Source organism: Ornithorhynchus anatinus, chromosome 13 (genome assembly GCF_004115215.2).
Source record: "Ornithorhynchus anatinus isolate Pmale09 chromosome 13, mOrnAna1.pri.v4, whole genome shotgun sequence".
NCBI lineage: Eukaryota > Metazoa > Chordata > Mammalia > Monotremata > Ornithorhynchidae > Ornithorhynchus > Ornithorhynchus anatinus.
The window spans coordinates 8,920,448-8,932,664 of NC_041740.1; the positions used below are offsets into that span (position 1 = coordinate 8,920,448).

The window sequence follows — 12,217 nt, forward strand, 5'->3', positions numbered from 1 at the left end:
AAGCGCTTAACAAATACCAACATTATTATTACTACTTCACTTCTCTGTGTCTCAGTGACTTCATCTGTAAATGGGGATGAAGACTGGGAGCCCCACGTGGGACAACCTGATGACCCTGTATCTACCCCAGCGCTTAGAACAGTGCTCTGCACCTAGTAAGCGCTTAACAAAATACCAGCATTATTATTATTATTATCATTATTATCATACCGGCTCCACCACTTGTCAGCTGTGTGACTTTGGGCAAGTCACTTCACTTCTCGGTGCCTCGGTGACCTCATCTGGAAAAATGGGGATGAAGACTGTGACTGTGTCCCACCTGGGACAACCCGATAACTTTGTATCTCCCCCAGACCTTAGAGCAGTGCTTGGCCCATAGTTAAGCGCTGAACAAATACCATCATCATTATCATTATTATTATTCCCCCAGCCCTTAGAACAGTGTTTAGCACATAAGCAAGAGCTTAACAAATACCAATAAATAAATGATACAGTGCTCTGCACACAGTAAGTGCCCGATTAGACTGTAAGCCCGTCAATAGGCAGGGATGGTCTCTATCTGTTGCCGAATTGTACATTCCAAGCGCTTAGTACAATGCTCTGCACATAGTAAGCGCTCAATAAATACTATTGAATAAATACCGTTTGAAGCTCTTCAACTCTGCATGAACCTCAGGGCTCGGCCCTGCCCGGAACAAATGAAGCACGATAATAAGGATGGTATCGGTTAAGCGCTTACTATGTGCCAAGCACCGTTCTAAGTCCTGGGGTACATACAAGGTCATCAGGATGTCCCGCTTGGGGCTCACAGTCTTCATCCCCATTTTACAGATGAGCGGAGGCACAGAGAAGTTAAGTGGCTGGCCTAAGGTCACACAGCATACAGGTGGCAGAGCTGGAACTAGAACCCACATCCCGACTCCCAAGCCCGTGCACTTTCCACTAAGTCACGCTGCTTCTCGATGATCGGATTCTCTTGTATCTGCCCCAGCACAGCGCTTCACAGGCAACCTAACACTGTACTAAAAGCTGAGGTAGAGATAAGACAATCAGATCGGACCCAGGTCCTCTCCCACATCAGGCTCCCAGCGGAAGTAGGAGGGAGAACAAGTACTGAATCCCCATTTTACAGATGAGGAAACTGAGGCAACGAGAAGTTAAGTGACTTTTCCAAGCTCACCTAGCAGAGGAGTGGTGGAGCCTGATGTCCTGACTGCCAGCCCCTTGCTCTTTCCACTCTGCTCGTCTCGCCAGTGAACTGCTGGCAATAGGGAAGTCCGAAGCAAATTGCTTTCTCCACAGGAAGTTTTCAGCCAGCCGGTAATAACAATAATCCCTTGGATTTGTTTAGGGCTTTCATTTTTCCAAAGTGTTTCACATCCATTAGCTCGTTTTCTCCCCACCATATCCCTGGGAGAGGCTGTTACTATATCATCCCATCCCTCAGGTTGCCGGGGACGGGGGTTAGGGGTTCTCCCCACCCCTCTGTGCGTGATTGCTACTCAGGACACCCACCTTACCTTACCCCCAGGGGAGCCCAGAAATGACTTGTTTTTGGACACGATCCCCTTTCAATCAATCACATTTACTAAATACTTACTGTGTGCAGAGCACCATACTAAGCGCTTCGGAGAGTACAAAAGAACAGAATTGGTAGACGACGTTCTCTCCCTATGAGCTTGCAGTCTACTCCTTGTACCTCTGCTCGTCTGCCCTATCGTTGGCCTTAATAACTCAGATGAAATTGGTTTACAGGATAGTCAACAACTCCTTCCTAAGCTTCAGAGAACACTTTGGTACTTTGATTATATGAACCTTAGGAGCCATTCCTTTATAGCACAAAGAAATCAGAAGTTTCACCACCCTTTAGACCAGGCCATTAAATTCTCCCCTCCCCAGTCCGGCAAACTTCAAGCTCATTGTGGGTAGGAATGTGTCCGTTACACAGTAAACACTCAATAAATAGGATTGATTGGCAGAGCCCATTTTGAGCCTCTTCTGTGAGTGGGGCCACCCCAGTCAATTGGTGATATTCACTGAGTGTTATGTACCGAGCACTGTATTAAGCACTTGGGAAGGAACAAAAGAGCATTTAATTATACTAAACTGTAAGCTCATGGTGGGCAGGAAACTTGCCTACCAACTCTGTTGTACTTTTCTTAGTTTTTAGTACAGTGTTCTGCACAAAAGCACTCAATACCATTGATTTATAGTCCTAGAGTATATTAATGTCTTGTCTCCCCTCTAGACTGTAAGCTCACAGACAGGGAATTTGTCTACCAACTCTGTTCTTTTGTACCATCCCAAGTACTTAGCACGGTGCTGTACACCCAGTAAGTGCTCAATAAATGCTATTGATTAATGAGGTAGATCTGATCCCTGCTCAAACATGACAGCTGGGACCCCAACCTTAAAGTGCCTAATTGGGACAATCACTGTGGATGGTGGGAGGGGAGATGAAAGGAGGGGAGAAAGCTGTGTTATACTTACCTGGTGTAACTCAATTCTCATCACCCTTCCAATTTACCTACAAGCTAAGTCCTTTTAGCGGTCTTGACTGATTTGACCTAAGAGGATTGAACAGAATGCACATAGTTGGGCAAATCCAGATTTTACCATCTTTCCAACTGGCAGCAAAAACATTAACAGTTTTATGAAGAGGATTTCTTGGTTTTCAGCTACTGAACACACAGGGAAACCACAGCACGATTCTGAACGGGTATGAAGAATAAGCTCTAGGGAAAATGTTGACTTGGGTCTGATTCATTGGTGTGACTCTTCAGGCAAAGCAAAAAAAAAATGCAAGAGGAATACCGTGAATTCTTAAGAACTCCATTTTAAGTCCCCTCGTGAGCCTCCCCCTCCTCCAGCTGAACCTGCCATTTGAAGGTTAACTCAGTGTTGTCTGTTCAATTCCAATATTTAGCAATTCAATTAACACTTATCAAAATTAGAAGATAACTTCCAAAGACACGCTTGCAAACATGTCTTGGAGATAAATTAGCTGAGAGCTGGGATAGTGTGTACGTACTATTGTACTCTCTCAGTTGCTTAGTACCGTGCTCTGCAGAGTAAAAAGCTCAATACACGCCACTGAATGATTAAGTGGAGAGGGAGTTCAATGTGGGAGTTAAAGCAGTCATATTAATATATGATTACTTAGTAGCTTTTTCCTCTAGTAGCACTTCGATCAAAATAGCACCCCCAGCAAGCTGGCCATTTACATGCTACAAGAAGGATCCCGCAAAGGACGTGGCTTAGTGGATACAGCCTGGGCCTGGGATTCAGGACTTGGGTTCTAACCTCGGCTTCGCCATGTGTCTGCTGTGCGAACTCGGGTAAGTCATTTTACTTCTCTTTGTCTCCATCACCTAATCTGTAAAATGGGGATTAAGAGTTTGGGCCCAATGTGGGGCGGGGACTGTGTCCAACCTGATTAATCTGTATCTACCCCGGTGCTTAAAAGAATATCTGGCACATAGTAAGCACTTATGATTGTTACGACTAAACACCAGTTTTACAGTGAGTTTACCTGGAGAAAATCAACAGATCATTTCCCTCCATCATCATCATCTGCCTTGGAAGGAAAATGGTGAACTAGTTCAGAAATTTGGGAACTCCAAAAAATTCCTGAAGTATTTCTGGATTCAGGATTTGGGGTACCAAAAGCAGAGCCCTAAAGTTTACACGGTAACGAAGACGCCGTTCTGCGAGGTGGGGCAGAAGGGGAGAGATGACCCGTCCACCCACCCTAGCTTTAGTACGGATCTCCACTCCAGAGGCCGCGCAACTTGCAGTCTACTGCCGATGCCGCTTCCTCCAGTGGACCTGGGCAGCGGCTCAGGGCAAGTGTGGGGAAGAGTAGAAGAGACGGGTAAGCTCCTCGAGGGCAGGCATCACGTCGACTTACTCCGCTGTCCTCTTCCAAGAGCTCAGTAAATACCATCGACTGGAGGAAGGTCGAGCGGTGACCGAGTCGCAGCGGCAATTCCCTCTCGGAACACGGTCTAGGTCTCACCCCCTTTTCTCCAAATCTCCCCCAGGTAGGAGCGGCAACCGCTTTTGTTGGAGACGGCCATGAGTACCTCTTAAGGTTTCGGGTGCGACACCTGGCCTATCGAGCCTTGACTGGAATTGACGGCTTCATAATGAATGCTTTGGATTTTAGTGTTCTAGTTTTTATTTTTCATTAAATATCTTAAACAATTTAAACCAGATTGAAAAAAAATTTACAGTTTGGTTCATATAAATATTTAGAATTATGTACATGGCAGAGAAACTTTCATAATTCAAACAATTTGAGGCAACTCATTTTCCATTAATGTGGACATTAACAATGTGAATAGAGACAAAAGAAAAGAGTGAAAAAGTTATATATTCTTGAAGAAAAACATTTAATTAAAAAAATCAAAAGAAAAATTGAACAGTGCCTAAATCTTTATTTTTCATAACCTACATATTTTTCAAATTAGACAGTTTTACATTCTATGACACAAAAGGAAACTTAAATTACCAAGAGTTTACATGTAAGCTTGATTCCAGTCTTAATGGAAAAAGTACAACAAAAACAAAAACCCTCAAAAACTTCCATATTACACTTCCATTTCATGAATTGGCAGCTGTTACCTCTCTCTCTCTCTCTCTCGCTTTACATCTTCGATTGTCTGCTGCTATTCGTGTAATAGGTTACAAAGCACATAAAACCCTTAAACCATAGCTAGCTGAAGGAGACACTGAGATAGGTCCACACATTAGTCAGCTGTTGCTCTTGTGATAGACTAAATCAAATCCAAATGGGGCCTTTTTATGCAGACTGCTGAAATCTTCCAAGATATTGCAGCAACATAAAAGCTTAGTGCCACTAAAATTTGCCTCTGAGCGACAAACACCGATGGAATCATCTGTGGGGGTTAGGAGGAGAGGGACTGATCTAAAGTGTCATGACACACGAACGCTTACCTAGTAACCATTCCGCTTCAATACATTTCTGGCAAAAGATTCTGGACTTGGGAAACTTTCCAATGAAGAGCATCACCACACAACCTGGTCATAATTTCGATTGGCATTTGACTCGTATCTCCAAATCTCAAACTTGAGATACAGCTGTCTAGGAGGGTTTGGTGAAATCTTTTTTTTTCCCTTTTTGAAAGCCACATATTTTAACCAGCTGTATGTTCCATAGCAAGTCAGCATGCAACATTCCACCTTTCCATTCTGATAGCTTTATTTTGTCAGTAAGTGGAAAAGAAACCTCAGTCTTTGCAAATAAGGTTGCTTTTTTTTTTGTATATCATACAGCTATTTGGCATGTCATTCTTGTTTAATTAAAAAAAGCTATAAAAATCACGTCAGAGCAGGGTTTAAGCTCTCAATGCAACAGACTGTTGCTGGGTAAGCAGTAATTACAGTGTATTGACCTACTACAAATGGCAGCAGAACACATTACAACAGCACAACACATCCTGCTGGTCTCGATATATTACTTTATGATGTACCAGTTGGCTACGATGATTAGCTGTACACTGTTGCTGTAAGTCACCTTTTTCTAAATTATTATTTGCAGCTGCTTTCGGCAGGCAAACGGAGTGAATCATTACAGCTGGCTCTAACCATACACAGATCCAACTGCCATGTTCACTGCCCATGGGGGAAAGGATACATCTCTATTAACACCTGGTGACTGAAGGGGTCTGGTAATCTGGGTGATGACTCCTCTTGTTGAAGTCCCGTCTCCTCCCACAGCGTTTGAAGTGTGCAATACTTAGAAAAAATACCAGATTTCAGTTTGCCATGCCAACCCTTTCTGCGATAAACACGGTCTTGGATCGAAGAGGTCAATTAATTCGGTTAACGAGTTGGCAATTTCACAACTGCTAGGGAATCAGCTGATGTTTCCTTAACAGGCATTTGGAAAATTATTAGCATCCTACACATATTCAAAACAAGTCACACTTTTCACCCTGAAAGAAGTGGTCAAATAGGTCTCAGGGTGAAATTTTCTGGCAGCCTAAATGATGCTTAGTTATTAACTGAATGCAAGAGACTTCATTCAGATTAATCGACTGGTTTTACTATCAGACGACTGCCAGAGTTTCACTATTTACATTATATTACAGAACACTTCCATATTGGTTAAAATGCACACTTTAAAGACGACTATGAAAACATTTTAGGGCTTTTAAACTAAGACTTTCTTTCCATTTCCCTTTTGCAGTGAAGAGGCAGGTCAGTTCAGCACACCAGAAGAAAAAGAAAAGGAGGAAAGGAAAAAAAAACCAAAAACAAAACAAAAAACAAAAAACCCAACAAATTAAAGTAATATTCAAACCACAACATTTAGTTTATCTACATCCAGCTCAACAGCAACATTTATAATATATCGATAATTTTTTATCAGATTTTTCTCTTTAGGGTACCTTTTTATATGTTCTGATTATTTACAACTGTACAAGCAAAGCACACACTTCCAAGTGCACATATTTAATACAGTATTGACTATTTGCATTTACAGGATTTCTCAACAATCTGAAAAAGATCAACTGTTTAAGATCTTTAAGGTATATTACAAAACTGCTGCTCGTTTTGGGACTGCAGCCTATTTACCCAGTAAGACCAGTGACAATAGCTATATACTGAAACTGAGTAACTCTGAATTCCACTCACGCCCACCCAGAGGGCCAGACTTCATTAACTCTATGCTGTCTTATACAAAAGTTAAGGCAAAGTCATTTTTCAAGTTTAAATAAAATTCAAGTCTTTAAATATTGGATGGAAATCATTTTCTTTAAAAAAAATCAGCTGTTTTAAATAAACATTTTGTGGAATAAACGGTATGGTTACATTCAGCAGGAAATAGTCTTTAACTGCCTGCTGTGTGGAACACTTAAAGAAAACCTTTAGGCATTTTAAAACAAAAATAATTTATATTTAACTTTATTAGAAACTTGCTAATTTAGTGCATCCTTGTCCTTCAGAAGTGCATCACTTCTAAAAGTAAATCAATGTGAGAAACCTCATCTGAGAGGTAATTAGCAGGGATTTTTTCCTCCACCACATACACACGCACACACACACCACCAAAAAAAAAAATATATATTTTCTTTCATACTTGAAAAAATTTAAATTTGTATGCCAATGCTGGGAGGTCCAGGAAGATGTCAACCCTAAACTGACAGGGATGAGCTCTTTCAAAGAGTATTTGGGGAGGAGTTAAATCTACATGGAACATGGGGTGGGGGGCTGAGAGAAGAGGGAGGGAAGAAAAGTGGGAGGAAAGAAGGAGGGGTGGTGGAGGGAGGAAGGAGGGAAAAAGGAAAGAGAGGGGAGGGAGGGACGGAAGGAGGAAAGGGGACGGGGAAAAGAAATGGGTGAGGGAAAGGATAAGGGAGAAGGAAAGGCGCAAGGGAGGGAGAAAAACCAGAAGGTACAGCGGTGACTCACATCAGCTTTCTTGCCAGCCCAAGAGGGCTGACTTCAGGCTATCGCAAGAACATTACAATGCTAAATTGTGGTAATATACATCAACGGGTACCTCCCACTAGGAAAGCTTAGGAACTCATTGCAGGTTTTTTTTTTATTCACAATGTGCTTTGCATTTTTATTTAAAGTAGTATCCATTTTAAACTGGAGTGAGAAGCTGGTTACTCGCTTGCAGTTCATCAAAACTCAAAATTTTTCAGAAGGTCTCGATGGTGCTAGCCTTAGGATCAACTTTATTGTTCATTTGCACAGAAGATAAAAAAAAAAAAGCTAGAATCAACTGTTAGAGTTTAACCTAAAAGTGCAAGTTTCTGTGCTGACATGTTGCAGCAATCTAATAAAAATTCAGTCGTATTGAAGTGTTTTGTAAAATTTACTTGCTGTTCTTGCACTCTAAATACTAGCTGTCACCAGCCATATCAGTCTATTTTGACATTTTAAAGATATGTACTTGCAGACCAGTTATTTAAAAAATTGAAGCAGCCCAGTTCTGCTTAATTGTTTAGAAAAACTCACTATATATATATATAGCTTGCATTCACAGCCACATGGAGGCTTAATAAAAAATATCAAATTCATTAAGATAAATGCATTTTCTATCCTGAAAAAAAATCAGACTTTATGCATCACCTCCAGTTAAGCACCAACCTAAACATAAGGTTTAGATTAATTAAATCCTGAAAAATAGATGGGTTTTTGTTTTGTTTTGTATTTTCGGGGGGGGGGGATCTATTTCATAGAAGAAAAACAAAACTTGCAGGCATTTCACATGCCTCATATACCACTGCAAGCTCCTAACCAGCGACTCATTCTCGGTACTCTGAGTGGGGACAACGGGCTTAATTTGGGATAAGGAGAACTCTCGCTTGGCCTCCCCCTGACACACACTCGGTTTCACTGTGGAGATTTTGGGGGGGTGTTCTGTTCTTTATTCAAACGTTTCCCAGTGGTTGGAGGGGGTGACCTGCGTCCCGATGGTCTCCTCTGGTCTTTGGGCTGTCCCGGGTTTGACTTCACAGGAGGGGATTCTCTGGATCTCTCTACTGTAGGTTCAGCGGGCTTCCTTTCGTCTTTCCCACAACCCGCGGTGTTTGGTTTCTGCTCCTTCTGGGGCGGCAACGGAGGAGGATCTTTAGTTGTTCTCTGGCAAATCTCAGCATAACTAGGTTTTCGCAATTCCTTGGGGGAGAGGACAGACATAAGATACTGGAACCAAAATCACCACATGATCTGTCTTCAGCTGAAACTTGGGAAAGGTGTACTCTGAACAGGCAAGGCAAGAAAGTCCAATCATTTTTAAACTACAGTAATGCAAATGGGAACTGTAGCTCTGAAAGACCCTCATTTTTCCTCAACAAACCTAGCAGGCTGAACTGAAGAATTACAGACAAGAATTTTAGTAACATTAGAAAAGCAGCTTCAGGAAAGTGGACAGGAGCTCCCTTTCTTATTTTCCCCCTCCCCATTATCTGTGTTTTTCTCTTCAGGATGTCAATATGGAAGCGGCAGCCTCAAAGGAGTGGAGGAAGTGGAAATGCTTCTGATCTCAATCCTACCTACCTCCTAATAATTAAAAATAATTGTGGTATTAAGCACTTACTATGTGCTTAGCGCAACATAATCAATTTGGACACAGTCCCTGCCCCCTATGGGGCACACACACACACACACTAAGTAGGAGGGAGAACAGAAGGTGAATCCCCATTTTATAAATGAAGAAACTGAAGTACACAGAAGTGACTTGCCCAAGGTCACACAGCAGGCAAATGGCAGAGTCATGACTAGAAGCCGGGTCCTCTGACTCTGAAGCCTGGGCTCTTTCCACTAGGCCATGCTGCTTCTCACCCTGTTGACCGATACATGTCTAAAAGTGACATTTTGGGGGAATAGGTCAAAACAACCTCCCGTGGAAAGACCAAGTATTCCCTCTTTCAAAAACATCTCCGTACCAAAGGAGAGACACACTTGTGTATCTACATCTGCAGGCGTGCACTTTTTTTTTTTTTTTAATAAACTGCGTGTACATGGAGTTGTCCTTTGAGTATATAAACATATGCCATTGCAGAGTACAGCGGGTAGCTACCTAATCCCAAACTCAATAGTTTTAGTTTCCAAAGAAATCCTCAACTGAAGTCAACAATGGTGGAATTTAAATTCTAGGAAGACGAAGAACAACTGCCAGTATCTACCTGAAATGCTGGCTATGACAAGAGAAACACAGCTGGCTGGGCACAGGGGCTATTTTAAAAGCTCCAGACACATCAATGAGTATCAAGACTGCTTTGTCAACACAACCTAAAAGAAGCTAGTAGCCTGAGTGGACAAAGTAAACGCTGTACTACCTTTAGGTGTTAACAAGAGAGTTGCTGGGCCCGATATGATTATCTTGTATCTAATCCAGCACTTTAAGCCCTAACTATTATTTCTTGCTCTGAAAAATGATGAACAACTTGGAAGCAAAACTAAAAACAGTAAGACACGTACTGTGGCAGCCCCGTTGACTTGCACCGATTTACACGCAGTAGTGGTAGTGAGTGGAGAAGAAAGCCTTTCCACGCTTTGTGTTTCCCTTTGCTGCTTTTCCACAACTTTGGGTTCCCTGAAAAATAAAAGATGTTATCACAATTTGAATTTCCAGAGCCCCAGATATTACACGCATCAAACCGGAAGCTCAACTGTCAGAACCAAGTGGTGAGAGAGTTCAGAAAAAAAAGAAAAAAAAGGAACCATTAGCATGCTACCAGGCTCTATGAGGTCAGTAAAAGAATTGTCCTTTGGTTTAAAGACAACACTGCTAAAGTGCTGAGACTTCAGCCAAGAGTGAGAGAGGGTCACTGACACAATCTCTCCCATATCTGCACACATAGTTACTGAAAACACAGGTGGGCGCCTTTTCTGGTCCGTTGCCTTTTGGGTGAACGTTGCTTAGATGACAATGGTCAGAGGGGATGGGTCTGTCCTACCACTAGAAGGCTGTGCGTTTCAATTGCTTATGCAGAAGTGGTGGTGGTTTGAGCGGTGGCTAACAGGATGTAATGGGAGAAGTCTGGCAGGGGTAAGCGATGCAGTCCATAGAGGAGGACTCCTCCAGTTCTCCTCTAATGCAGAACCCCGGTTAAAGGAAAGCTCACTGCAGCACTCGGCCCGCGTCTGAAGCTTTGCGCGTACAGTGGTTCTTTCCCCGCCCTGAAATCGCTTTGCACTTTCTCCAGCTAGAGAAGGGCCCTTGGAAGAATGCTCCCTAGTTCTGTCACCGTGTTCTCTCTAAAATGCTCAGTTGATACAAGTGTCCTGACCAAACCGACTATTTCAGACTGAAATCCTAGTACTGATCTGAGGGAAAGACCACAGCTCTGGGAATCAAAAGACCTGGGTCCTAGCCTCACCCTGATAAGGAGGAGGATGGGGCTATGCCATCAGGGGTGAAGGCTCTGACCGAAGCATCGCCCAGGACATTTCGCGAGGTGGGCGGGCCCAGGGGGAATCCTGAAAAATAGTTGGCAAACGTGAGCAGCCAACACCTCAGCGGTTACAAAGGCTACGCGAGCTGGGCTGTGGATCGACAGTACGGCAGCAACACTAAGATGTGGCTACTCCCGTCTGGAAAAGCCTGGTGCCCGCACTTTGCCACGAACTACACCCCTTTCCAGCTACTCGTTCAGTGCATTCCTCTTCCCGATGGAACATGACTGCCCAGGAAGGGAAAGTGTAAGTCACACACGCAAACCTCTAGCACTAGAATCAAATCCTGCCATCTGCCATGCAAAGAATTCCCCAGAAACCTTTGACTTTTTGCAGGATCGGAGTTTGGGGTGATCAAATGGGTCTGGGTTTCTTGGCAAGGGCATTTTGGTTATCTGTAGGCCTCATTTTGGGTAATCAATATTTGAGAGTTGAATTCCATTTCGAACAAAAATTGAGTATAAAAATATTCTATGACCTTCAACGTACTTTTATCCTACAGAACTGCCCTTTGCCTCCAGTAAGGTCACATTCCTGTCCTTCCTTTCCAATTTCCCTTCGTTTTTCTTACTGCTGCTTAATACTACTTGTTCCTAGCTAAAATGAAATCCCTTTTACCTTCATTTCCTTTTCCCCATCACTCTTTTCCTCTGTTTTGTTTCCTATACCCAGCTTAAGCTCTTTAACCAGTGGAATAGGATTTCAGTAAAAACAGAGTTACTCATATAACGGTGCCTGCTTTTCATACGATGAAACTTTGGGGTGAAAGTACAGGATACCTCTTGAATATAGAAAGGGCAGGGCGCATTAATCCTAAATGAGCTGTAAAATTACACCCCAAAAATAAAATAAACTTTCATGTATTGGTTCAGCGGGAAAATTTTACTCGAACAACAAGCTACGCAACTGTGTGACTCAGAATAAACCAAGGCAAATGCAGGTGCGTCAAGGTTCCAAGTTCTTACTCTGGCGTCTGGGCTGGGGATGGAGGGCGTTCATACGTCCCAGGTACAGCGGTGGTGGTGGTGGCGACGACAGCAGTGGCGGCGGCGGAGGCGGCGGCGGAGGCGGCTGGGGGAGGCGGCTCTCTGGGGATTCCTGACGGGATAGTGTTTGTACTTGCATCCACATTTAGATTCTAAGGAGAGGGATTCAGAGCACAGAATCGGTTGTATATTCCGTCTCGGCAACCTCATCGGAACGGGACAATTTCACTCATCGGATTACAATTTGGGGGCACGAAAGGGCCACCGGTCCAAATGGACCCAAACCAATG

General features: G+C 43.1%; 1 protein-coding gene across 3 annotated transcripts in view; it reads right to left on the reverse strand.

Annotated features, from left to right (window-relative positions):
- Window positions 1–7,827: 7,827 nt before the first annotated feature.
- The window catches only part of LARP4B (La ribonucleoprotein 4B), an 80,686-nt gene continuing 76,296 nt past the window's right edge, over window positions 7,828–12,217 (reverse strand). For all 3 annotated transcript variants that reach the window (XM_029077845.2, XM_029077844.2, XM_029077843.2), the window contains 3 exons: window positions 11,907–12,079; window positions 9,964–10,078; window positions 7,828–8,658 (listed from right to left, as the gene is read on the reverse strand). In XM_029077845.2, coding sequence (XP_028933678.1) covers window positions 8,374–8,658; window positions 9,964–10,078; window positions 11,907–12,079 — 573 coding nt within the window. In that variant the 3' untranslated portion in view covers window positions 7,828–8,373. The remainder of the gene's footprint in view (window positions 8,659–9,963; window positions 10,079–11,906; window positions 12,080–12,217) is intronic.